Source organism: Phaseolus vulgaris, chromosome 11, assembly GCF_000499845.2.
Source record: "Phaseolus vulgaris cultivar G19833 chromosome 11, P. vulgaris v2.0, whole genome shotgun sequence".
Lineage (NCBI taxonomy): Eukaryota > Viridiplantae > Streptophyta > Magnoliopsida > Fabales > Fabaceae > Phaseolus > Phaseolus vulgaris.
This window is the reverse complement of record NC_023749.2, coordinates 20,060,870-20,085,498: the sequence shown is the minus strand read 5'-3', so window position 1 is coordinate 20,085,498 and position 24,629 is coordinate 20,060,870. Positions and strand designations below refer to the sequence as shown.

At 51.6% G+C, this 24,629-nt stretch overlaps 1 protein-coding gene across 1 annotated transcript; it reads right to left on the bottom strand.

Moving 5' to 3' along the window:
* Positions 1-23,511: 23,511 nt before the first annotated feature.
* LOC137836588 (uncharacterized) lies at positions 23,512-24,063 on the bottom strand. The gene has a single exon (XM_068645254.1). It carries the CDS (start codon positions 24,061-24,063, stop codon positions 23,512-23,514), a length of 552 nt encoding a protein of 183 aa, XP_068501355.1.
* Between the last annotated feature and the right edge of the window lie 566 nt (positions 24,064-24,629).

The window sequence follows — 24,629 nt, the reverse complement described above, 5'->3', positions numbered from 1 at the left end:
ATTCAAGAAAGCGAAGAGCAAGTTGTAGAGGCAAAAGAAAATCGAAGAGTAATAAGAAGAAGAGTGAAGAGCACGAGTTATCAAAGGCCGTAAAGGCAAGAGAGGTCCTCCTTCACCTTTGAGTGATGATGAGGCACGAAGAGAAATCCTCTTTCACCTTTGAGTGATGATAAGACACGAAGTTAAGTCCTCCTATGCCTTTGGGCGACGACGAGGCAGGCGACGCCTTCATGAGGTAGATTCCCCGCAGATACGAAGGCCAAGTGAAGTTTGAAGCGAAAAAAATCGAGAGAAGGGTATGCATCACGACTTAGAAAGGAAGAGTAAGAAAGAAAGTCACGTGCTACCTAGAGAGTTAAAGGAAAAGTGACGAAGAGATACATCGGAGGTAAATACCAATTACGCCTCTATTATAGTAAAGAAAGCAGATAAAGGTGCAAGAGAAGCTAAAGGCGAACAAGAATGTAAAGATAAGGGTCGAATGATATTTAAATAAATAAAGTTGGATGTCAGAGTTACAGATAGTTCAAGGGCGTAAACACAAATTTGCAAAGAAGATAGAGATCTATTAAATACTACTCATTCCCCGAGGTCGAGGGGCACCACCTTTCCATCAATAATCTGGTTGCCGGGGTCACAATTGGAGGTGTCAATCCCTGGGTTTTCGCACGTGGCTTGGGCCAGAGCCTCTTTAAACCCCTCCTCAAATGTGCCCGCCATGTCATCGATGAGTTCCTAGTTGGACTTCTCCAATTCCTCGATCTTGGAGTTCTGGGAGGCTAGCTGCTTTTCGAGGAATTCCTTCTCCACTTGAAGCTTATTCACTTCAGCTTGGAGCTTGCCATTTTCAGCTTGGAGAAGGTTGAGAGCTTCAATCTTCGCAGCTAGCTTCTCCTCAGTTTCGCTCAGCTTTGCCCCTAGGACCTTGGAGTTTTCAGCAGCCACCCTCAACTCAGCAACCTCCTTTTGCAGAGGGACCATGGAACCCTGAAGGTCGGCATATTTCTGGCCAGCCTCGTGCATCCTCAGGTTGGCCGCCTCCTCCGCTTTCCGGTTCTCCACCAGAGAGGTCTTGTAAGCTCCTTCCTTGAACTCCCAAAGTTGTGCGAACTTCAGCTTCTCCTCCTTCAGAGTGGCCACCTCTCGCTTGAGAGCCTAAAGGGCTTGCATCTCGATGGCTTTGGTTTGTGCTTGTGCACGCCAATCGAGAGCAATGGCAAGGAAGGCCCCCATGTAGTAGGGCATGCCTTCCTTCTTGACCTCGCCAGAAGAGCTTCCCGACGACCTCTCATTGAACCCCCTCATTAGTTGCATGATTGGGGGGGGGGGGATTTCTAAGGTCTCTGGGGCAGTTGCTTGAGCAGCGGGTGCTTGTATCGGTGGCGGCGCAGATTCTGCCCCCTCCTCTTGGCCCAGTTGTTGTGTGGGAGATGTGGCGCTAGGAGGGTTGTCCCTTAGAAACCCTCCACGTTGGGGGGATGGAGATCGTGAGGAGATGACTCTATTGGTCCTCCTCCTTTTGAAGACCTGCCCCTCGCCAAAGCCTTCGTCATCGAAGGGGATGACAAGGACGCCCTTGCCCTTGTCAAGGGGGACTGGGGTAGAGGTGTGGGCCACAACCAGTGGGACTGCAGCGATTGGAGGGGGTGAGTTAGGTGTTTGGAGGGTGTGGGGTGAGTTGGTTGTTTGGTCGGTATGTGGAGAAGTTGGACTTTGTGGAGTTTCTGAGGGGTTTCTTTCAGCCATGGGGGTGTCAGAAGCGTCAGCTTTCGCAGCGGTCGCCTTGGTGCGAGCTTTCAAAGCCTTGGCCAGAGCAAGACGCCTTGACGAGTCCATCACTGAGGCTGCACCAAAACAAGCAAAGGAACAAAGGGTTAGAGCCAATACCAGTTAAGCATGAAGCGTCAGATACACATAGTTACACATAGAAGTTCGGGGCAGATAAACAGCACATACAACAATAAGAGAAATCACATTAAAGGGCAAAGATAAAAAAGACAAGTATAGGCGCAGATTCTCCTACCAAAGTACCGAGACAGGGCGTCCGCATCAAACTCACGAGCTATGAGATCCGCGGTGTTGAAGACAATGCCCATGCTAGCTAGAGCCACACATACCTCTCTATCAGCAGAGGGTAGTTCGTCTAGGGACTTGGGCTTAATCAGCCTTGGCTCTTTCACCCAGTACAAGGGGAAGCCATCCAGGGATGTGGGGTCGCATTTTATGCAACACACCCTGAAGAACTTACCCTTCCACCCTTTGTAGGAGTTCTGGAAGAGGGTGAGGATTATCCTTCCGGCGACCCCAGAGAAGCTCACCTAGAGGCTCTTCCCTTGCTTCTTCACTTCAAAAAAGTGGAGGAAGATGTCCACTGAGGGTAGCAGGCCCAAGTACCTGCTCAAGATTTCAAACGCCCTGATGAATGCCCAACTGTTGGGGTGTAGCTGGGCAGGGGCTATGTTGATTTCAGTAAGTAGTTCCCTCTCGAAGCCTGAGAAGGGAAGGCGCAGACCGGTTCGTTTGAACACCGCCTAGTAGAGGAAGAAAAAGGGCTTCCCACCGTTGGACCTATCATCCACACAGACCGGCTCCCCGGGGGTACAGTGACGAACGGAGATGTGGGATTCGTGTCTGCTGGAGAAGGCGTTGAAGTTGTATAAACGTGGGTCACCCAGATGGTTCTCCACGTCTTCAACGGTGGTCAGAGTCGAACATTCGGCTAAGAGTTCATCGGAGGCCCAGGGGTAGTGAGCCCTATAGTTGATCCCTGGGGGTGGTGGATTGACGGTTGTTTTTGTACACGCCATGGATTGACGAAAAAGTTGAAGAAGGAAGAAAGGAAAAAGGTTTAGCAAACGGGGTTGAGGCAGAAAGGGGAAGAGAAAACCCTAAGAAAACCTCTACCCACGCGAGAAGTTCAGAAAGGGAGAAACAAAGGAGTGTGGAAGAAGAACACAAATGGCAGAAATATAAACAGACCCAGGCAGTTATAAGAGTAATACAGTAAAAGGAAAGAGTCATCGAAGAAGAAAAACCATACCTTTAAGTGATCGGATGGACGAAGGTTGGGGGTGCGAAGAGAGAATGCAGAGAAAGTTTTTGGAGAAGAAGCTGAACAGTAGAGAGAATGTGAAAGAGTGAATGAAACAGTGCCTTCAACGCGCATTTTTGAAAGGTTATAACGTTAACTTGAAGAAGCGCTAGCGACATTCATCCCCAGCCGTAGGATCGTGCCACGTGTCAAGAGATTAACGAGCAACTTAAAACGTCACATCTTCAGCACAGAGAATGTCACGTCAACTGCTCAGAGAATGTCACGTCATCAGAATGCCACGTGTCAGCTCAAGACTAGGGGGCTTGTGTACCGTCCCATCCCCAGGCATTGACCAAAGTCAAAGTCAAACATATGGTGGGAGCCTAGGGAGGAAAGTCAACAGGTTGACCGCTTAGGCGTCGCCAGGTTAAGGCGTCGCCAGGATGAGGCATCGCCAGGTTAAGGCATCGATGGTGTCACGCCCTGATACCCACGGGTAGGAAAGACCGTGGAGGGGGAGACACCACGAAGGGCCTCAATACCTCAGAACAGTAATAAAGAGAAGAGAAAAGTGGCTTCAAGGACATATTCCCAGTACCAGTGAGGAGTAACCTGACTTGTGAAGTACTCACGCCACCTGTGGGTGACCCCTGAGACAGATACGACCCATGAGAGGGCCACACCCAGGGGCGAACCATGTGCGTGGCACGAGAGGAAGGTAGATACACTCCCAGGGCGAGTGACTAGAGGTTGGGGCGCATGAGTTGGCACCCCGAAAGTCACCCCGTGCGCCAGATGCACTTCAAGGAAGGAGGACTTAAACGATGGATTATCCCTAAGTTGATCGTCGGAGTGCAAACGGCCGCGAGGGCGCCCCTTTGTTCACTTCTTTCAGGTACTCACGGCGGTGAAGGGTGGAGATTTGGAGCAAAGACGAGGGAGTCCTTGATACGCGAGTCTTAGCTATGCACGAAGCATAATTCGGTCAGCCGGGGCGAATACATCCCAAGCTATGTAGGCCCTTTTTTACTTTCCCTTATTTTCTGTACCGATCAGGTAGTCGGAAGTGATGACGTGGCAGCAAGCGATAATGTAGATGTGTTGAGCGGAGCACCTGGCTGACAAAAGGGAAGCACATCGGGAAGTTTGTGTAGTCGCCAATTGTTAGCTTGGCGTTCTCCGATCTCAGGTGTGTATAACCGGCGGTCACCAGGCTCGCGTCATAGTCGCCGTATGTGAGTTTTAGGCGACCAAGCGGTTAGAGACCGCCGAAAGGGGCACATCACCGAAAGATCAAGAAGGCTTGCTTAAAGGTTTCATGAAGTACGAGCATGAAGGATGAGGTTGTCAGATGATCATTCCCTAGCCAGAGGTCGAGGCAAGGGAACAGTTTACCAAAACATGCACGATGTGCAAGTGAAGCAGATCGTGATAGCGGCAGGCGAGACGACAGAGAAGGTGTGCATGGTGACACCCCATACTCGCCACTTAGAAGAGCTCGCGCTCCAAGGAAGCTGTAGTTACTCCTCGTATGGGTAACTTGGTCGAATAGCTTGAAGAGTAGAGGTGACGCTCAAGTAGAAGGTGGCTCCAGATGGTGACACGTGTCAAGCTGGATGCGAGCCACGTGTCCAGAGGTGTAACCGTCAGGAGAGAGAAAGTGCTCAGGTATATAAGGAACTCTAACGAACTTCTGAGGTACGCGCGTTTAGAACACTTCTTTACGCTTTTGAGAACACTTGAGTACGCTGAGAGAGCATTTGCACGGTTCCTTGAGTTTCGCTTTTCTCTCTTAGTATTTGGTGATTCCGTCACTGACATGAGCGTCGGAGCGCGATCGGCCGCAGCGGCGCCATTCTGTGTCTTTGTTTTCTTCAGGTTCTCGAGAGGATTTGAGACGTGGAGATCGAGGGCTAGCGTGGTGCGAAGCTGATCGAGAGAAGATACCTTTGACGTGGCAAGACTCTTGCACTCGAGTCAACCGGCAGGATCATCAGGCGCCCACCGTGGGGCCGTGTAAAGCGTGTTTCCCATCCACAGCGTGAGTTCTTGAAGTTTCTAAGATTCTTGTGTGGTTGTGTGCTGGTGCAACCATTTTCGGCGTTTCCCACCGTTCGTTTGGGTTTTCATTCGGTGTATCGGCGTTTTCCACCGTTCGTTCGAAGTTTTGATCGGTAGTTTGAAGTTTTCCACCGCTTGTTTGAGCTTTCGATCGGTGGATTGAGGTTTCTTACCACTTGTGTGAGTTTCAATCGGTGAATTGAAGTTTTTACCGTTCGTTCGTGTTTCTGACCGGTGAATCGGGAGTTCTGGTGGAGAAGCGTTCAGTTCGTGTTAAGATTGCAAGTTTCTGTGGAGGTTTTAGCATCCGAATCTATCGGCGTGCTGTTGTGGTTACGTTCTTGGAAGTTCTTTGGAGTTTAAGAGGTTTTGACCGATTGATAGCTGGATCGATCGTTTCGCTGGTGAAGGTTTTGTTCGCTGAAGCTTGATTCGTTGATTTTTCATGAGAAAGATGAGAAGTACGTGTTCCAGTCCCGTTGTGCCAGCTGCTGCGGAAGGCGCCATGACCATGGCGCAAATGATGGAGATCATGCGCGCGTTGTAAGAAAATGTGGAGGCTTCACGCATAGAGCAGGCGAAGATGCATGAAGACCTGGTCGCCTCTCCGGCCAGGAATGAGGAGCTCAGCAAGGTCACGGAGGAATTGCGTCAAGCTCTTCAGGAGCAAAGAGGACGCACAACCGTAGAAGAAGTTGCGCCGTCATCACCTCCGCGCGTTTTCCCAATGCCGTTTGCTCAGGCGATAACGGACACACCGATCCCTACGAGCGTGGTACCTGTGAAAGCCTCTTTCACCGGCGTGGAGGATCCTGAAGCACATCTCACTACATTCCACACGCAGATGATGCTGTCAGGAGGCTCAGATGCTGTCTATTGCAAGATGTTTGTGAGCACGCTCCAGGGAACAGCGCTGGAATGGTTTGTTAGCCTGCCTACAGGTCACATAACCAATTTCCAGCAATTTTCGAAGGTTTTCGTCGACCAGTACATTGTGAACAAGGCGCCACCTAGGTGTCTTATGACTTGTTCGACGTGAGGCAGTATTAGGGAGAGTCCCTCAGGGACTATTTGAATCGTTTTGGAGCACAGATGGTCCGCTCGCTTGCCAAAGACGAGGAGATGTTGGTGTACGCCTTCAAGAAGGGTGTACTGCCTGGACCTTTCTGTGAGGCGCTGATTAGGGCCCACCCCGCCACGTTTGCTGAGGTTCGGCGACTTGCTGTGGCCCACATCGCCGACGAGAGTGAGGTCGCCGAGAAGAGAGAGAGCGTGGCTCCTGCTAGGCCACGAGCCCAGACTAGAATCCAGCCGCAGAGGGTGCTGGAGACGGCGGCGGCTAAGAAGGATCAGAGGACTCGCCATCCTTATGATCCAAAGAAAAACAAGGGAAGGGGCCCAAGGCGCCCCAGGGAGTTCAATCGCCCACCAAGGTACAAGTTTGTCATGGGGTTGGCGGATCTGATCGCCATTCCCAACATAGCAGCCAGGCTTAAAGCGCCTGAGAAAGTGGGCGACAAGGTGTTAGGACCAAAACCGAATGTATGGTGCGAATTCCACCAAAGTTTTGGTCACACCCTTGACTCGTGTTTGGCCCTGGGTTACCAGCTCGACGACTTGGTCAAGAGCGGTTTCTTGAATGATTACCTGCTGAACAAGAGGACAGGGGGTGCGTCGAGCTCTCAGCCGGCGAGCAGTGAGGGTCAGCAGCATGAGATGCCCACTCATGGCGAGATCCACACTATCGCCGGAGGTTTCTCAGGTGGTGGGTGCACTGCATCACAGCGGAAGAAATATGCAAGGTCTGTGATGGCAGTAGATGTGTTCGAAGACCACTCGCCAGATGTGGACATTACGTTCACAAAGGAGGATCTCAGGGACGTTGTGCCTCACGACAACGATCCCATAGTTGTCTCGCTGATCACTGCGGGAAGGAAGGTCCACCGAGTACTGGTGGACCAAGGAAGCTCGGCAGATGTAATGTTCTGGCCGACTTTCACCAAGCTGCAGCTACCCCTTAACCAGCTAAGGCCCTATGGAGGATGCTTATATGGGTTTGCTGGCGACCAGGTGGAGGTCACGGGGTACATCGAGTTGAGAACTACGTTCACCGACGAGGCAGCCTCGAGGACGGAGAAAATCAAGTATCTCGTCGTGAATGCCCCCTCAGCGTATAACATTTTGTTGGGAAGGCCAACCCTCAACAGAATAGGAGTTGTGCCTTCAACCAGGCACATGAAGGTTAAGTTACCATCGATGGAGGGGGTGGTGATCACCATAAGATCTGACCAGAAGGAGGCGAAGAAGTGATATGAGAATAGCCTCAAGAATAAGAGGTCAGTGAGCTACATCACCACGACGCCGCCTCCCGGCGTGGAGCCCAGGCCAGCAGAGAGGCGAGTTGTTGATTCGGCGATGGAGGTGACCGCCGACGGCGATGTCGTCATGATAGATGCTGAAGCAAGGGGAGAGAACGCTGATCGGGAAGAAGAGGCGAGAAACCGCCCAGAGGAAGCGAGGGAGTTGGGAATCGCCAGGGCGGTAATCGTCAGGGAAACCAGACCCAAACCCGTCGAGGAGTGGCTCGAGAGGGAGATCGGGGGCAAGGTCTTCAAGTTGGGAAGATCTTTGGAAGGTGAGCTCCAAGACCAGATCGCCAAGGTGATAGAACGACATGTGGATGCTTTTGCATGGTCTGCTTCAGACATGCCGGGAATCGACCCCGACTTCTTGTGTCACAATTTGGCAATGGACACACAGGTCAGACCAGTGCGACAGAGAAGAAGGAAGTTTAATGAGGAGAGGAGACAGGCGATTAGGGATGAAACGCAGAAGCTCCTCGCCGCAGGCCATATTAGGGAGGCCACGTACCAAAGCTTGATGGATAAGGTACTTGCACCGATGCTGGGAAGGAATGTGCAAGCGTACGTAGATGATATGGTCGTGACCTCGTTAGAGAAAAGCAAGCACGTCTCAGATCTAGAGGAGGTGTTTACCATGATTGTTGATCCTGCCGGTAGACTTAGCGCAAGAGCGTTGCCTCATCACGATCTTCCTCACCAGCTTGACACCACGTGCCCTCCAAGTCCACTCCACAGATAGCCTCTCTGAGAACCTGATAAACACACAGTGGCACCTCTGCGGCCGGTGGCGCTCCGACGCTCAAGTCAGTGACAAGAACACCCAAAAACTAAGAGAGAATATGCTCTGTAGGACCATACTGTAGGCACACAACCCTAGCAGTATCAGCCGTAATGAGAAACGTACCTCTGCAGATTCTGTTAAGGTTACCTTTATAGCTAGGTTTCTTCTCTCTCCAGGCTGTTATGCTTTTGGACGCATGGCTCGCATCCAGCCTTGCACGTGTCGCAATCTGGGCTGGGATAGCAGGTAGCGCCCAGCCCTACACGTGTCGTCATCTGAGCTAAGGCAACTTGAGCGTCATTTCTCCATTGCTCCCAACCCTACACGAGTCATCATCTAGGTTGGAGTAACTGGTGACATCCAACCCTACACGTGTCGTCATCTGGATTGGGGCAACTTGAACGTCATTCTTGTGTAGTAACCAGCCGCACAGCTAAGTCCTCAACTCAAGGAGCAACCTAGCACATAATGCGCTGTGAAACACCACCCGACAAGGCGATTATCTGATGCAACAAAGTGCATCATCTCTGTGATATCGCTCATCGCGAATGGCACCCTCCTTACTGCTACGCCATGCACGTTCTAGCTGGGGAAACCTTGCCGCCAACAAATGTCCACTCCGGGAATCCTGTCGCTGATGAGCAAGGCGTTTCCCCCCAACCCACTCGACCTACATGCCCCATGCTGGTGCCACACTCGTCTTACTGAACTTACACGCTTGAAATTACCCTTCTGAGCCTTCAACAGCTTTAACTAAGCTTGCTGGGAGATCCGACGATGTGCTCCTTGTGGCGGTGTGTAAACCACCCGATCTCCTAGCATTCCCGGGCGATCTCTGATCATCCGTTCTCCTAGCACTCTCATACGGCGACTACGACGTAACTCTGGTGACCGCCGGTTACGCACACTAGAGATCGGAGAACGCCAATTCAGCGATCGGCGACTATGCCCACTTCTTAACCATTCATCTTTTCTAGCCTACGCGTTCCATTGAGCACGCCCCACCCGAGCACGTGCAAGACATGTCATCACGCCTGATGACCTGGTCGGTACAATTGCCAAGTTCAGATTAAAGCTAAACCCCGAGAAGCGCATTTTTGGCGTGGAAGCAGGGAAGTTCTTGGGTTTCCTCTTAACTGAAAGTGGAATAGAGGCAAATCCTGATAAGTGTGCTGCCATCTTGGAGATGAGGAGCCCGGCTACCGTGAAGGAAGTGCAGCAGCTTACAGGTCGGATGGCCACCCTGTCTCGTTTCGTGTCAGCTAGTGGAGAGAAAGGCCATCCGTATTTCCAATGCTTGAGGCGAAACAATAAGTTTGTCTGGTCGAAGGAATGCGAAGAAGCTTTCGTGAAGCTTAAGGAATATCTGGCGAGCCCGCCGGTTTTATGCAAACCGTCGGTGGGAACCCCTCTCAGGTTGTATTTTGCTGTAACTGAGAGGGCGGTGAGTGCGGTGCTCGCCCAAGATCAAGACCAGGCTCAGAAGCCTATTTACTTCGTCAGCAAGGTGTTGCAAGGCCCAGAAGTCAGGTATCAGGCCTTGGAGAAAGCTGCACTGGCTGTCGTATTTTCGGCGAGGAGGTTGCGCCACTATTTTCATAGTTTTACAGTGCTGGTGATGACCGACTTGCCTATCCAGAAAGTCTTGAAGAAGCCTGATGTAGCTGGGAGAATGGTGAAGTGGGCGGTGGAGCTGTTGGAGTTCGACATCAAGTACGAGCCCCGAGGACCGATCAAGGGGCAGATTTTCGCTGATTTCGTGGTCGAGCTCTCGTCGGAAGCAGCACGAGTTGAGGGGGACGACTTTCGTTGGGTACTTTCGGTGGACGGGTCGTCTAACCAGCAAGGCAGCGGTGCTGGAGTCATTCTAGAGGGGCCCAACGGCGTGCTGATAGAACAGTCCCTGAGATTTGCTTTTAAAGCCAGCAACAATCAAGCAGAATATGAGGCGTTGATCGCAGGCATTTTGTTGGCTAAGGAGATGGGGGATAGAGTGTTGATGGCCAAGAGTGACTCGTTATTGGTCACGGGACAAGTAACAGGCGAGTTCCAGGCCAAGGATCCACAAATGGCGGCTTACTTGGAGTATGTGCAGGAGTTGAAGAGTTCCTTTGTCTCGTTTGAGGTGGTGCATGTACCCAGAGAGCAAAATGCCCGAGCTGACTTGCTAGCCAAGCTCGCCAGTTCGGGCAAGGGGGGTAGGCAGAGGACAGTTCTCCAAGAAACTCTGAAGACGCCTAGAGCATTTGTGGCAGACCACCAGGTTCTTCAGATAAGCAAGTCGACGGAGAAAGCGGCGAGGAGTCACAGGTCCTTGACCCAGGAGACCTTGAGATCGCCGAGAATAAGAGCATGTTAGGGGGAGAGGGTGAACGTGGCGCAGCTCTGCACTACGCATAAGTTAGACACATGGATAACGCAATACCAGCGCTGCCTGGCAGATGGCCTTCTCCCGCTGGATCCGACGGAGGCTAGGAAGATAAAGAAGAACTCCAGCAAGTTCACCATGATCGATGGCGAGCTGTACAGGTTTGGGTTTACACACCCACTCCTAGAATGTGTGCACTAGAATTATGGCCGAGCGCCATGAAGGTATATGTGGGAGTCACATCGGGGGACAAGCTCTGGCTGCAAGAACTCTCCGTGCAGGTTATTACTGGCCAACGATGAGGGAGGACTGCAAGAAGTATGCACAGTGTTGCAAACAATGTCAGCAGCACGCCGATTGGCACAAGGCGCCTTCAAAAGAGCTGAAGTCAATTTACATCCCTTGGCCGTTTCATACTTGGGGAATTGACATTCTTGGACCTTTCCCATTGGCGGTCAGGCATTTGAAGTACTTGGTGGTGGCGATTGAATACTTCACCAAGTGGATCGAAGCGGAGCCAGTAGCCCAGATCACCGCACACAAGATCGAAGGCTTTGTGTGGAAGAATCTCGTGTGCCGGTTTGGTGTGCCTAAGCGCCTGGTGTCGGACAATGGAACTCAGTTTGCAAGTCACCTGTTGAAGAAGCTATGCGAAGAGGTGGGAATACAGCAGGTGTTTGCATCCGTCGAGCACCCACAGACAAATGGCCAAGTAGAGTCTACCAATCGGGTGTTGCTGAGAGGTTTAAAGAGAAGGCTAGAGAAAGCTAAGGGATCATGGGCTGAAGAGGTACCCCGCATAGTTTCGGCGTACCATACCATTGAACAGTCAGGAACCCACGAGACCTCATTTAGCTTGGTCTATGGATGTCATGCAATGATTCCAATTGAAATCCAGGAGAGCTCGCCGAGATTCCAGAACTTTGTGGCGGAAGACTCGAATGAAGAAAGAAGGTTGAATCTGGATTTACTGGATGAGGTCAGGGAGGAGGCAAGAGTAAAAGCCGAGGCAGTAAAAAGGAGGATTAAGCGAAGATACGACTCCAGGGTAATGCCAAGGCAGTTTAGAGAGGGCGACCTGGTGATGAGGAAGGCCCATCAGTACGAGATGGAGAACAAGTTATCGCCTAAGTGGACGGGACCGTTCAGAATAATCGAGGTGCTCGGGAACGGCGCCTACCGCTTAGAGACGTTAGAAGGAGGGGCGATTCCTCGCACCTGGAATGCCACACACCTCAAGTTATATTACAGTTAAAGCTTTGTAAGTAAAAACGAACATGAAGAGATTTACAAGCTTTCTGTTAAAACAGTTTTGAAGGGGGCACACTTTTTTCCCTAAGGAGGGTTTTTAATGAGGCCACCCAATAAAGAAAAGTTTCCAAGCTTAAGTTTCTGAGTTTGCATGCCTTTTATGTTGAAAGTTTTTAGAATCGAAAAAAGACCTTATCACTCGTGTGTGATTTAAGGCAAGTTCAAAGTTATATCGAATGCTCTCAGTTAAAAGTTTTAAAGTCCCCATCGTCTTTCGACGATTGGCGGCACCAGTTAAAAGTTTTAAAGTCCCCATCGTCTTTCGACGATTGGCGGCACCAGTTAAAAGTTTTAAAGTCCCCATCGTCTTTCGGCGATTGGCGGCACCAGTTAAAAGTTTTAAAGTCCCCATCGTCTTTCGGCGATTGGCGGCACCAGTTAAAAGTTTTAAAGTCCCCATCGTCTTTCGGCGATTGGCGGCACCAGTTAAAAGTTTTAAAGTCCCCATCGTTTTTCGGCGATTGGCGGCACCAGTTAAAGGTTTTAAAGTCCCCATCGTTTTTCGGCGATCGGCGGCAGTAGTTAAAGTTTTAAAGTCCTCATCGTCTTTCGGCAATCGGAGGCACCAGTGATAATTAAAGACCTCAACGCTCTCGTGCGTCCTGAGGCAAGAAGAGAAAAAGTCCTCCTCGACTTTGAGCGAGTGCAGGCAAGAGAAAGTCCTCATCGACTTTGAGCGAGTGCAGGCAAGAGAAAGTCCTCCTCAACCTTGAGCGAGTGCAGGCAAGAAAAAGTCCTCCTCGACTTTGAGCGAGTGCAGGCGAAAACAGAAGAAGTCCTCCTCGCCTTTGAGCGAGAGCAGGCGAGAACAGAAAAAGTCCTCCTCACCGTTGAGCGAGTGCAGGCGAGAAAGAGAAAAGTCCTCCTCGCCTTTGAGCGAGTGTAGGCAAGAAGAAGTCCTCCTCGCCTCCGAGCGAGTGTAGGCGAGAAAAGAGAAAAGTCCTCCTCGCCTCTGTGCGAGTGCAGGCAAGAAAAAGACCTTCTCACCTCAGAGTGAGTTCAGGCAAGATGAACTGAAAAGTCAGGGGTGTTCGTGACCTTAAACGGTGGGAAGGGAAGGAAAATGCCTTTTCCCCTTTAAGTGAAACATCAATATTGACCCAGTAAGACCAGATCATTGTTCTGAAACTCAGGGAGGTAGAGAAGGATCCGAAAGGCGCCTCTACCCCCAGATGAGGGAACAATGGTCAAGTTATGAAGGCAAGAAAGTTCACATCGCCAGAACCCTACGGCGATCAGAAAATTTCCAGGCGATGACAAGAATAAGGGCTCACTTTGCTGGGCAGATCAGGTAAACTGTATTGTGATACTAGTTTAAGTTAAAACCTGCTGCCTAGTAAGTGATCCTGCCGGTTGACTTAGCACAAGAGCGTTGCCTCGTCACGATCTTCTTCACCAGCTTGACACCAAGTGCCCTCCAAGTCCACTCCACAGATAGCCTCTCTGAGAACCTGAAAAACACACAGTGGCGCCTCTGCGGCCAGTGGCGCTCCGACGCTCAAGTCAGTGACAAGAACACCCAAAAACTATGAGAGAATATGCTCTATATGACCGTACTGCAGGCACACAACCCTAGCAGTATCAGCCGTAATGAAAAACGTACCTCTGCAGATTCTGTTAAGGTTACCTTTATAGCTAGGTTTCTTCTCTCTCCAGGCTGTTATGCTTTTGGACGGGTGGCTCGCATCCAGCCCTGCACGTGTCGCCATCTGAGCTAAGGCAACTCGAGCGTCATTTCTCCATTGCTCCCAACCCTACACGTGTCATCATCTAGGTTGGAGTAACTGTAGACATCCAACCCTACACATGTCGTCATCTGGATTGGGGCAACTTGAACGTCATTCTTGTGTAGTAAACAGCCGCACAGCTAAGTCCTCAACTCAAGGAGCAACCTAGCACATAATGCGCTGTGAAACACCACCCGACAAGGCGAGTATCTGATGCAACAAAGTGCATCATCTCTGTGATATCGCTCATCGCGAATGGCACCCTCCTTACTGCTACGCCATGCATGTTCTAGCTGGGGAAACCTTGCCACAAACAAATGTCCACTCTGGGAATCCTGTCGCTGATGAACAAGGTGTTTCCCCCAACCCACTCGACCTTCATGCCCCATGCTGGTGCCACAATCTTCTTCAACTTACACGCTTGAAATTACCCTTCTGAGCCTTCAACAGCTTTAACTAAGTTTGCTGGGAGATCCGGCGATGTGCTCCTTGTGGCGGCGTGTAAACCACCCGATCTCCTAGCATTCCCGGGCGATCTCTGACCATCCGTTCTCCTAGCACTCTCATACGGTGACTGCGACGTAACCCTGTTGACCGCCGGTTACGCACACTAGAGATCGGAGAACGCCAATTCAGCGATCGGCGACTATGCCCACTTCTGAACCATTCATCTTTTCTAGCCTACGCGTTCCATTGAGCACGCCCCACCCGAGCACGTGCAAGACACGTCATCACGCCTGATGACCTGGTCGGTACACAAGCCCCCCAGTCTCGAGCTGCGACTTGTTCAGCGAAGAGACTAGAGAGGTTTAAAATCCGGCGGCTTGCGTGGCTTTGCGCGTTGGTGCTAGAACTGTTTACTGACTTGACATTTCACCAACTCCTTCGATCGTTCGACACGTGGACCCATCAACGGCCATTGTTCACTGTTGTTTGCACTTCCTACAACGTTCGAAACCCTTAAACCTTTCGCGCTATTCACTATTTCATTATCTTTCTTCATCTTCAAGCATTCTGAACGCTCTCTCTGCGAACTGCGAAACTTACGCCTCCCTCAATCTTCAACTTCTTTCAACACTCATCCGATCATCAAAAGGTAACTCTTTTACTCCTTCTACTGACACTTATTGCATTCTAATCGGTTTGCATCATCCGTTAACTGTCTGGAGCATACGTTGTGGGTTGTTTCTCTTTTTTCCCGTAACTTAGAGTTTCGTTCTTGATAGCGTCTTCCCCAGCGAACTCTCACTCGTTCGTTCTGTCTTCTTTGTCTTCGATCGAGTCATTCTTTTGCTATCCTCATTTCCTCCCTTTTCTTTCCTTTGCAGTTCCTACGATGGCTCAGACAAAGTCCACCGCTAACCCTCCTTCCTCATCGCGAAACCCTCCCCCCAATACTCGTAAGGTTACCACTGGGACAAACCCTCCACCAACACGCAACCCCCCACGAGCCTCTGGTGCTCCTTCCTCACAGGCTGAGAGGCCTGCCTCATCCCATGCCAATCTTACCCAAGCAACTCCACCACAGGCCGGGGGAGTCTCCCTTCCTTCACAAGACTACAAAAAGCTCTACCCTTGGGCCTCCCCGATTCTACTGAAGGAAACTTCATCGATAAATACTGAGGTGGGGGTACATCGACTGAGGAAAGGGGATCAATCTGACCTCTCATTTCACAAGGAGCACGATAGCAAAGTGACAGTGCTGCCTTGCCTCCCTGGAGAGCCGATCTGTGTGGACGATAAGAGGAGCAACGGCGAGTTGTTCTGCTTCATCTACGCCACGCTGTTCAAGAAAGTGAAACTTAGGTTTCCTTTCACTCGCTTCGAGAGGGAGCTGTTGACCGAGCTCAACATCACCCCTGCCCAGCTCCATCCCAACAGCTGGGCATTCGTGAGGGCGTTCCAGATCCTTTGCGCGCACTTGGGGCTACCAGCTTCGGTGGATGTCTTCCTCTTTTTGTTCGAGGCAAAGAATCCTGGAGATCGCCCCTGGGTCAGCCTGAACGGGATTGCTGGGAGGTCAATCCTCTCCATCTTCCAGCAATCCTATAAAGACTGGAAGGGGAAGTTCGTCAAGGTGTGCCAGAGCAATCAAGACCCTTCACTGCTTGATGGCTTCCCCTTGTATTGGGTAAACAAGGGGCACAAGGACTCCAAAGACAACTTCAGGAGACCAAGAAGTCCTGACAACATGGGGGAGCTGGAAAAAGACCTTTGTCTCTTCTGGAAGAGTGTGGCCTCTGCCAACATCACCCTCCCCACTGCTCAGATAATCTCCTTTGAATTCCTTGAGGACCAACTCGAAATGTACATAGGTTAGCCCCTTTCCCAACACCCAGACTCTCACTTCGCGTTTAAACTGACTTAGCATTCTTACCATTCTGACTTTGTGCTGTTTACTTATGTTATCTCTGTATGTATATACCTGCATGTTCTGTTTTTGCTTTGGGGCATACTCATTTGCTTTTACCTTGTGCAGATGCAATGTTGGGCAAAGGAAAACTGGCTGAATTGAGGGCGATCGCCCGAGCCCACAAACTCGCGGCGGGCTCCCAAACGATCCCGAACTCTGTTGTGGAGATCGCCGCCGCCCAGGGCCAATCCCCACCAGTTGGTCCACCCGCTGCTGCCGCTCTTCCAGCCCCCCAACGCAAAATGCTACCTCTTAAGAAGGCCAAAAGGAGAGCCCCCAAGGTAGTATCTGACGAAGAGGCGGATGAAAGCACCGTGGACGGGCTAATCTGCAAAAGGAGGAGGGTGGCGGTGACCGAGCCCCCAGCAATTGAGAGCGTCGCTCCAAACTTCATCGAGGACCCTCTCAGCGCCTCCACTCCATTCGAGACCGCTGGGGATGTTCTTGTTTCAAACATTTCAATTGCCGAGGCCGCTCCTGAGCAACTTGCTGATACGCAAGCCTCCTCACAAGCTGCCGAGAAGCTGCCTGCCTCACCACCACGCCTCGAAGCTCTCCCCGCCGTTCAACCTTGCGAGGGTGGTGGTGAACACCAACCTTCGCCTCCACCAACAACCTCAGGCCTCCCAGCCGCTCTTCAAGAAGCTTTGAAGTCCATCACCGTGCGTCTAAGTGTCATGGTTGACGATTGTCTTCCCCAAATCGTCGGCGACGGGCTCAAAGACTCCCTGGAGAAGTTTGAGCTCGACAATCGGATCAACCAGAAGGTGGCAAGCACCGCGAAAGCTGAAGCCGAAAAGACCAAGTGCGATATGATGATGCAAGGCTTGGAGTTTTCGCGAGTTGAAAACGCCCTCAAGGACGAGCTCCAGAGTGTGCGGCAAGACAACAAAGAGCTACGCAAAAAGCTTCATGACAAACTCCAAGACGCCGTCGAGCTAGAGAGCAAGATCGTCCCTTTGAGGGAAAGAATTGCCGCGCTGGAGGAGGCGAAGAAGACTGACGCTCAGAAGATGGCCAAACTGGAGAAGAGGTCAATTGAGAGAGATACCCTTCTGGGAAAGGTTGAGCAAGTATGAAACGGCCAGGGGCTGTAAATCGACTTCAGCTCTTCTGGGGGTGCCTTGTGCCAATCGGCGTGCTGCTGGTATTGCTTGCAACGCTCGGCGTATCTCTTGCAATCTTCTCTCATCGTGGGCCAGTAGTAGCCTGCACGGATAGTCCTTGTCGCCAGCGATCGACCTCCAATGTGGCTCCCGCAAATTCCCTCATGGAGCTCAGCCATAATCCTCGTGCACTTCTCTCCGTGTATACATACAAGAAGAGGGTGTGTGAATCCAAACCTGTACAGCTCGCCCTCAATAAGGGTAAACTTGTTGGAGCTCTTCTTTATTTTTATGGCCTCAGTTGAGTCAACTGGAAGCACACCATCCACTAAATAACGTTGGTAAGGCGTTATCCACGTGTCTGGCTCGTGGACAGCGCAAACCTGCATCGATCTTGCCCCTTCCGCTGGGCGCGCTCTGACCCTCGGCGCCCTCAGAGTTTCCTGCGTTAGGGATCTATGACTTCTCGCCGGTCTTCCCATTGATCTACAAACGTGGAGAACTTAGTGGTCTGCCACGAATGCTCAAGGCGCTTTAAAAGTTTCTTGAATGAAAGTCCTCTGCCTGCCCCCCTTGCCCGAACTGGCGAGCTTGGCTAGCAAGTCAGCTCGGGCATTCTGTTCTCTTGGCACGTGCACCACTTCAAATGAAGCGAAAGATCTTCTTAGCTCTTGCACGTACTCGAAGTAGGCTGCCATCTGCGGGTCCTTGGCTTGGAACTCGCCAGTTACTTGTCCTGTGACCAACAGCGAGTCGCTCTTGGCCATCAACACTCTCACCCCCATTTCCTTAGCCAGCAGGATTCCAGCGATCAAAGCCTCATACTCTGCTTGGTTGTTGCTTGCTTTGAAAGCGAACCTCAATGACTGCTCTATCAACACTCCGTTGGGCCCTTCCAAAATGACCCCAGCCCCGCTGCCCAGCTGGTTGGACGACCCATCAACAGAGAGTACCCAGCGAAAGTCACCCTCGACGTCCTGTGCCACCTCGGAGGACAACTCGACCATGAAATCGGCGAAGACTTGCCCTTTGATCGATCCCCGGGGTTCATACTTGATGTCGAACTCCGAAAGCTCGACCGCCCACTTCACCATCCTTCCAGCCACATCGGGCTTCTTCAAAACCTTCTGGATTGGCAGATCAGTCATCACCAGTACCGTGAAGCTCTGGAAGTAATGGCACAATCTCCTTGCTGAGAATAGAACCGCCAATGCTGCCTTTTCTAGGGCCTGGTACCTTACCTCCGGGCCTTGCAGCACCTTGCTAACGAAATATATAGGCCTTTGGATCTGGTCCTGATCCTGCACTAGCACTGCGCTGATCGCCCTCTCAGTTATGGCAAAGTACAGCCTGAGGGGTGTTATGTCTTGGGGCTTGCACAGAACTGGCGGGCTCGCCAAATATTCCTTGAGCTTTACGAAGGCCTCCTCACACTCCTTTGTCCAAAAAAATCTGTTGTTCCTCTTCAAACATTGGAAGTATGGGTGGCCCTTCTCTCCGCTTGCCGATACGAATCGAGACAGGGTGGCCATCCGCCCCATGAGTTGATGCACCTCCTTCACATTGGCAGGGCTCCTCATTGCCAAAATGGCGGCGCACTTCTCGGGGTTAGCCTCAATTCCCCTCTCTGACAGGAGAAACCCCAGAAATTTCCCTGCTTCTACACCAAAAACGCACTTTTCAGGATTCAGTTTTAGCTTGTACCTGGCTATTGTGACGAACAACTCTTCCAAGTCTGTGACGTGCTTGTCTTTCTCCAGGGACGTCACGACCATGTCGTCGACGTATGCCTGCACATTCCTTCCGACCATGGGCGCGAGCACCTTGTCCATCAGCCTTTGGTATGTGGCCCCTGCATTCTTCAACCCGAAGGGCATTACCTTGTAGCAATAACATGACCTTTCCGTCATGAAGGCGGTCTTCTCTTCGTCCATGGGGTACATTTTGATTTGGTTGTACCCCGAGAAGGCATCCAGAAAACTGAGCAGCTTGCACCCTGATGCACTGTCTACTAGGGCGTCTATGCTTGGCAAAGGGTAAGAGTCCTTCGGGCAGGCCTTGTTCAAGTCTGTAAAGTCAACGCACATCCGCCATTTTCCGCTGCTCTTCTTGACCAGGACAACGTTAGCGAGCCATTCTGGATATTGGATTTCCCTGATGTGGCCCGTTGCAAGTAGTTTTTGCGTCTCTTCTTTGATCGCCTGTCTCTTCTCCTCATTGAATTTTCTTCTTCTTTGGCGGATGGGCCTGACTTGGGGGTCCATTGCCAAACGATGGGACAAGAAATCGGGGTCGATCCCCGGCATATCTGAAGCAGCCCACGCAAACGCATCCAAGTGTCTACTTATTACCTCGGCGATCTGGTCTTGTGTCTTGCTATCCAGGGTTCTTCCCAACTTAAGCACCTTACCGCTGATCTCCTTCTCGAGCCATTCCTCTACTGGCTGAGGTTTCCTCTCGCTGGCGATCAGCGCCCTCGTGATACCGGTTTCTCTGGCGGTCTCCGAGCAGTTTCTCTCCGACCTCGCCTCTGCATTCCCCATCGGCACATCGCCCTCGGCGACCACCTCTAACGCCGCATCCGAAACTCGCCGGGGTTCGCGCTACGGCTCCACGCTAGGGGGAGGCGTTGTGGTTACGTGGCACACAAACCTCTTGTTCTTGAGGCTGTTTTCGTAACACTTCTTCGCCTCCTTCTGGTCGGAGCAAATAGTGATGATCATTCCCTCCATAGACGGCAGCTTGACCTTCATGTGTCTTGTCGAAGGCACAGCTCCTGTTCTGTTGAGCGTTGGCCTTCCCAGCAGTATGTTGTACGCTGACGGGGCGTTTACAACAAGATACCTGATCTTCTCCGTTCGTGAGGCCAAGCCGTCAGTGAAAGTCGTCCTCAGCTCGATATACCCTCTCACCTCCACTTGGTCACCGGAAAAACCGTACAAGCAGCCCCCTTATGGTCTTAGTTGATCAGGGGACAGTTGTAACTTCTCAAAAGTTGGCCAAAACATCACATCTGCTGAGCTTCCTTGGTCGACCAGCACCCGGTGGACGGTCCTTCCCGCCGTGACAAGCGAGATCACAATAGGGTCGTTGTCGTGAGGCACCACGTCCCTAAGGTCCCCCTTGGTGAACGTCATGTCCACGTCGGGCGAGTGATCCTCAAAGACATCCACTGACATTATCGACCTCGCGTACCTCTTTCGTTGCGACGCTGTGCACCCCCCGCCGGAGAATCCGCCAGCTATGGTGTGCATCTCGCCGTGAATAGGCACCTCGTGCTGTTGCCCTCCACTGCTCGCCGGTTGAGGCCCTGATGCTTGGTCCGCTTGCTTCTCTAGCAAGTAATCCTTCAGGAAACCACATTTGACCAGCACGGCGAGCTGGTGTCTCAGAGCCAAACACGAGTTCATAGAGTGGCCAAAACTCTTATGGAACTCGCACCATGCGTCTGGCTTTGGCCCCAAAATCTTCTCCGCGGTTTTCTCAGGCACTTTGAGCCTGGCAGCTATGTTTGGGATGGCGATCAAATCAGCCAAACCCATCACAAACTCGTACCTCGGAGGGCGATTACTCTCCCTGGGGCGCCCTGGTCCCTTGCTCTTATTTTTCTTAGGGTCGTAAGGATGGCGCGTCCTTTGATCCCTCTTTCCCGCCGCCGCCTCCATTACCCTCTGTGGTTGTACCCTTGCTTGGGTGCGCGGTTTAGTTGGGGCCACGTTTCCCCTCTTCTCGGTGAACTCGCTCTCGGCGGCGATGTGAGCCACAGCACGTCGCCGGATTTCGGCGAACGTGGCGGGGTGGCTCCTGATGAGCGACTCACTAAAAGGCTCAGGTAACACGCCCTTTTTGAAGGCGTGCACGAACATCTCTTCGTCCTTTCCTGGCAAACGGACTATCCGAGCTCCGAATCTGTTCAGGAAATCCTTCAAGGACTCCCCTTGGTACTGCCTTATATCAAACAAGTCGTAAGACACCAAAGGTGGTGCCTTGTTCACTAGGTACTGCTCAACAAACATCTTGGAAAACTGTTGGAACGTGGTAATGTGGCCAGTGGGTATACTGACGAACCAGTCCAACGTCGTTCCGCTCCAAGTGCTCATGAACACCTTACAATACACCGCGTCTGAGCCCCCTGAGAGAATCATCTGAGTATGAAACGCCGTGAGATGGGCTTCAGGGTCCTCCACCCCAGTGAAAGACGCTTTCACTGCCACAGTGTTAGCCGGGACCACCGAGTCCATGATCTCTTGGGAAAATGGCATGGGAAAGCTGCGTGGTGGGGATGGGGGTGCAGATCTGTCCCCCTGCCGCACGCTCCTCCTGCTCCTGAAGGGCTTTGCGCAGCTCTTCGTTGATCCTGTTGAGCTCTTCGTTCCTTGCTTGCGAGGCCACTAGCACCTCGTGCATCCTTTCCTGCTCAGAACGCGATGCAACCACGTTCTCCTGCAGCGTCCTCATCATGTCCATCACTTGCGCCATGGACACAGCATCTTCGTCTGTTGATGGCGCAACTGAACTGGAGCGTGTTGTCCTCATCCTTCCTCAACAAACTCAGCAGCTCAGAAAACTCCAAACAAACGGTGAAAACTCCAGGAGTCGACTGCGATAGCGAGCAGTCGAACAGAAAACACTCAAAGCACAACAAACACAAACTATGGTTGGGAATCAACTTTTATACGGCCCCACGGTGGGCGCCAGATGATCCTGCCGGTTGACTTGGCGCAAGAGCGTTGCCTCGTCACGATCTTCCTCACCAGCTTGACACCACGTGCCCTCCAAGTCCACTCCACAGATAGCCTCTCTGAGAACCTGAAAAACACACAGTGGCACCTCTGCGGCCGGTGGCGCTCCGACGCTCAAGTCAGTGACAAGAACACCCAAAAACTAAGAGAGAATATGCTCTGTAGGACCGTACTGCAGGCACACAACCCTAGCAGTATCAGCCGTAATGAAAAATGTACCTCTGCAGATTCTGTTAAGGTTACCTTTATAGCTAGGTTTCTTCTCTCTCCAGGCCGTTATGCTTTTGGACGCGTGGCTCGCATCCGGCCCTGCACGTGTCGCCATCTGAGCTAAGGCAACTCGAGCGTCATTTCTCCATTGCTCCCAACCCTACACGTGTCATCATCTAGGTTGGAGTAACTGGTGACATCCAACCCTACACGTGTCGTCATTTGGATTGGGGCAACTTGAACGTCATTCTTCTGTTGTAATCAGCCGCACAGCTAAGTCCTCAACTCAAGGAGCAACCTAGCACATAATGCGCTGTGAAACACCACCCGACAAGGCGAGTATCTGATGCAACAAAGTGCATCATCTCTGTGATATCGCTCATCGCGAATGGCACCCTCCTTACTGCTACGCCATGCATGTTCTAGCTGGGGAAACCTTGCCACCAACAAATGTCCACTATGGGAATCCTGTTGCTGATGAGCAAGGTGTTTCCCCCAACCCACTCGACCTTCATGCCCCATGTTGGTGCCACAATCGTCTTACTGAACTTACACGCTTGAAATTACCCTTCTGAGCCTTCAACAGCTTTAACTAAGTTTGCTGGGAGATCCGGCGATGTGCTCCTTGTGGCGGCGTGTAAACCACCCGATCTCCTAGCATTCCCGGGCGATCTCTGACCATCCGTTCTCCTAGCACTCTCATACGGCGACTGCGACGTAACCCTGTTGACCGCCGGTTACGCACACTAGAGATCGGAGAACGCCAATTCAGCGATCGGCGACTATGCCCACTTCTGAACCATTCATCTTTTCTAGGCTACGCGTTTCATTCACGCCTGATGACCTGGTCGGTACAGTAAGTAACCTATGTTAAAGTTTGTTGCCTTAAGTTCACAAGTTATATTAAATGTCATCGCTTGAAAGTTAATAGTTGCTCAAGTTTTACTTTGAGTTAACAGGTTGATAAGTGTTACGAGGTGAACAGTTTAATCAAGTTTAAAGCAGTGTGTGAATGGTTAAACCCGAAGCATCGCTGAGTTAATTCGTTTAAGCAAGCTTCACCTGTTATGTTGGTTAAACACACAGCAAGTAAGAAGCATTTAAAGCGAAGTATCAGAAAGCAGCATTTCAACAGTGAAAGTTATACAAAAGTGGCTATTTGAGTTTGAACACAAATATAAGCAAGTACATAAGCAAAAAAATTAGAGATAAAGTTTTTACAAAAGACAAGGTGATGGAGGGAGGCAGCTAGTCTTCGGAGGGTACGATCTTCCCATCCACCACCTCGTTGCAGATTGACACCATAGAGAGGTCGAGCTCGGGGTATTGGCATGCAACCTGCTCCAGAGCGGCGTCGAACCCGACGGTGAGGACTTGGGCGGTGCTTTGCTCGAGCTATTGTGCTTGTTTCTTCAGCTCTTCCTTTTCCTCACGAGCTCGAGCTAGGTCTTCAGCAGCCTTTTTGCCTTCGTCCCGAGCCTGGGGCAACTTCGCAGCAATCTTCGTGGCCTCCTCTCGAGCTTTAGCGAGCTCAGGAATGGCATTGTCCCTCTCCTTTTCAACCTTCCCAAGGAGCACCTCCCGATCCGCCGACCTTTTCTCAAGGTTTTCCATCTTGGCCGCATCCGCCTTCCTTGCAGCCTCCAAGTCCGCCACCTTGAGCCTGTAAGGGACAAGTTTGCTTTCCAAGTCGATCTTCTCTTGGACTTGGAGGTGCAGTTTCTGGCGCAGGTCGGAGGCCTCCTTGCGCGTGCTTCTTAGCTCCGCGTCCATGGCATCCTCCAGCCTTGAGTGCTCCTGCTCGGTCATCAGCAGGTTGCATGAGAGCTTTTCAGCCTCAGCCCTCGTAATCAGATTTGACTCCTTGAGCGCTGAGTTCTCCTCTTGGAGTTTCTTGAGGGAGTCCTTCACGGCTTTCGATACAATCAAGGGGAGATCCTCCGCCATAATCTTCAGTTTAGCTGTGAAGGGCCCTAAGATTTCTTCGAGGGAGGTTGGGAGGCTTGAGGTTGTTCCTGGTGGAGGTGCTGGAGGAGTTTGGTGCTGACTTTCACCACCACCCTCTTGAGTTTGAAGGGCAAGGGGGGCTTCTTGGCGTGGTGGTGAGGTCGGAGATTCGGTTATGAGTATTGGCGAGTTATGAGCGCCCTCATCTCCTCCTGGTGCGGTCCCAGCAATAGACGTGGTAGAAGGAGGACCCTCTCCAACAGATACGAACGGTGTGGAGGCGCTTGGAGGGTTCTCTATGAAGTTGGGGTCGCTGCTTTCAACCACGGGGGGTGCGGCGGCCAAGGGTGTTGCTTGGACTGGTTGTGATGGAGCTGGAGGTGAGGGTGGTGTTGGTGTTGGGAGTGCAGGTGGTGAAGAGGGAGCCGCCCTTGTTCTCTTGGTGACAAGGCCATTCTCAGTCCCCTCATCATCCTCTTCTTCCTCTTGCACCACTTGAGGAGCTTTCCTTTTTGGTTTCCTCAAGATCAGCTTTTTCCTTTGAGGAGCGGGTAATACCCCGGAAG

Excerpts from the sequence above, each read along its gene's own strand:
- LOC137836588 (XM_068645254.1), bottom strand. The coding sequence starts at position 24,063 with ATGGCGGAGGATCTCCCCTTGATTGTATCGAAAGCCGTGAAGGACTCC.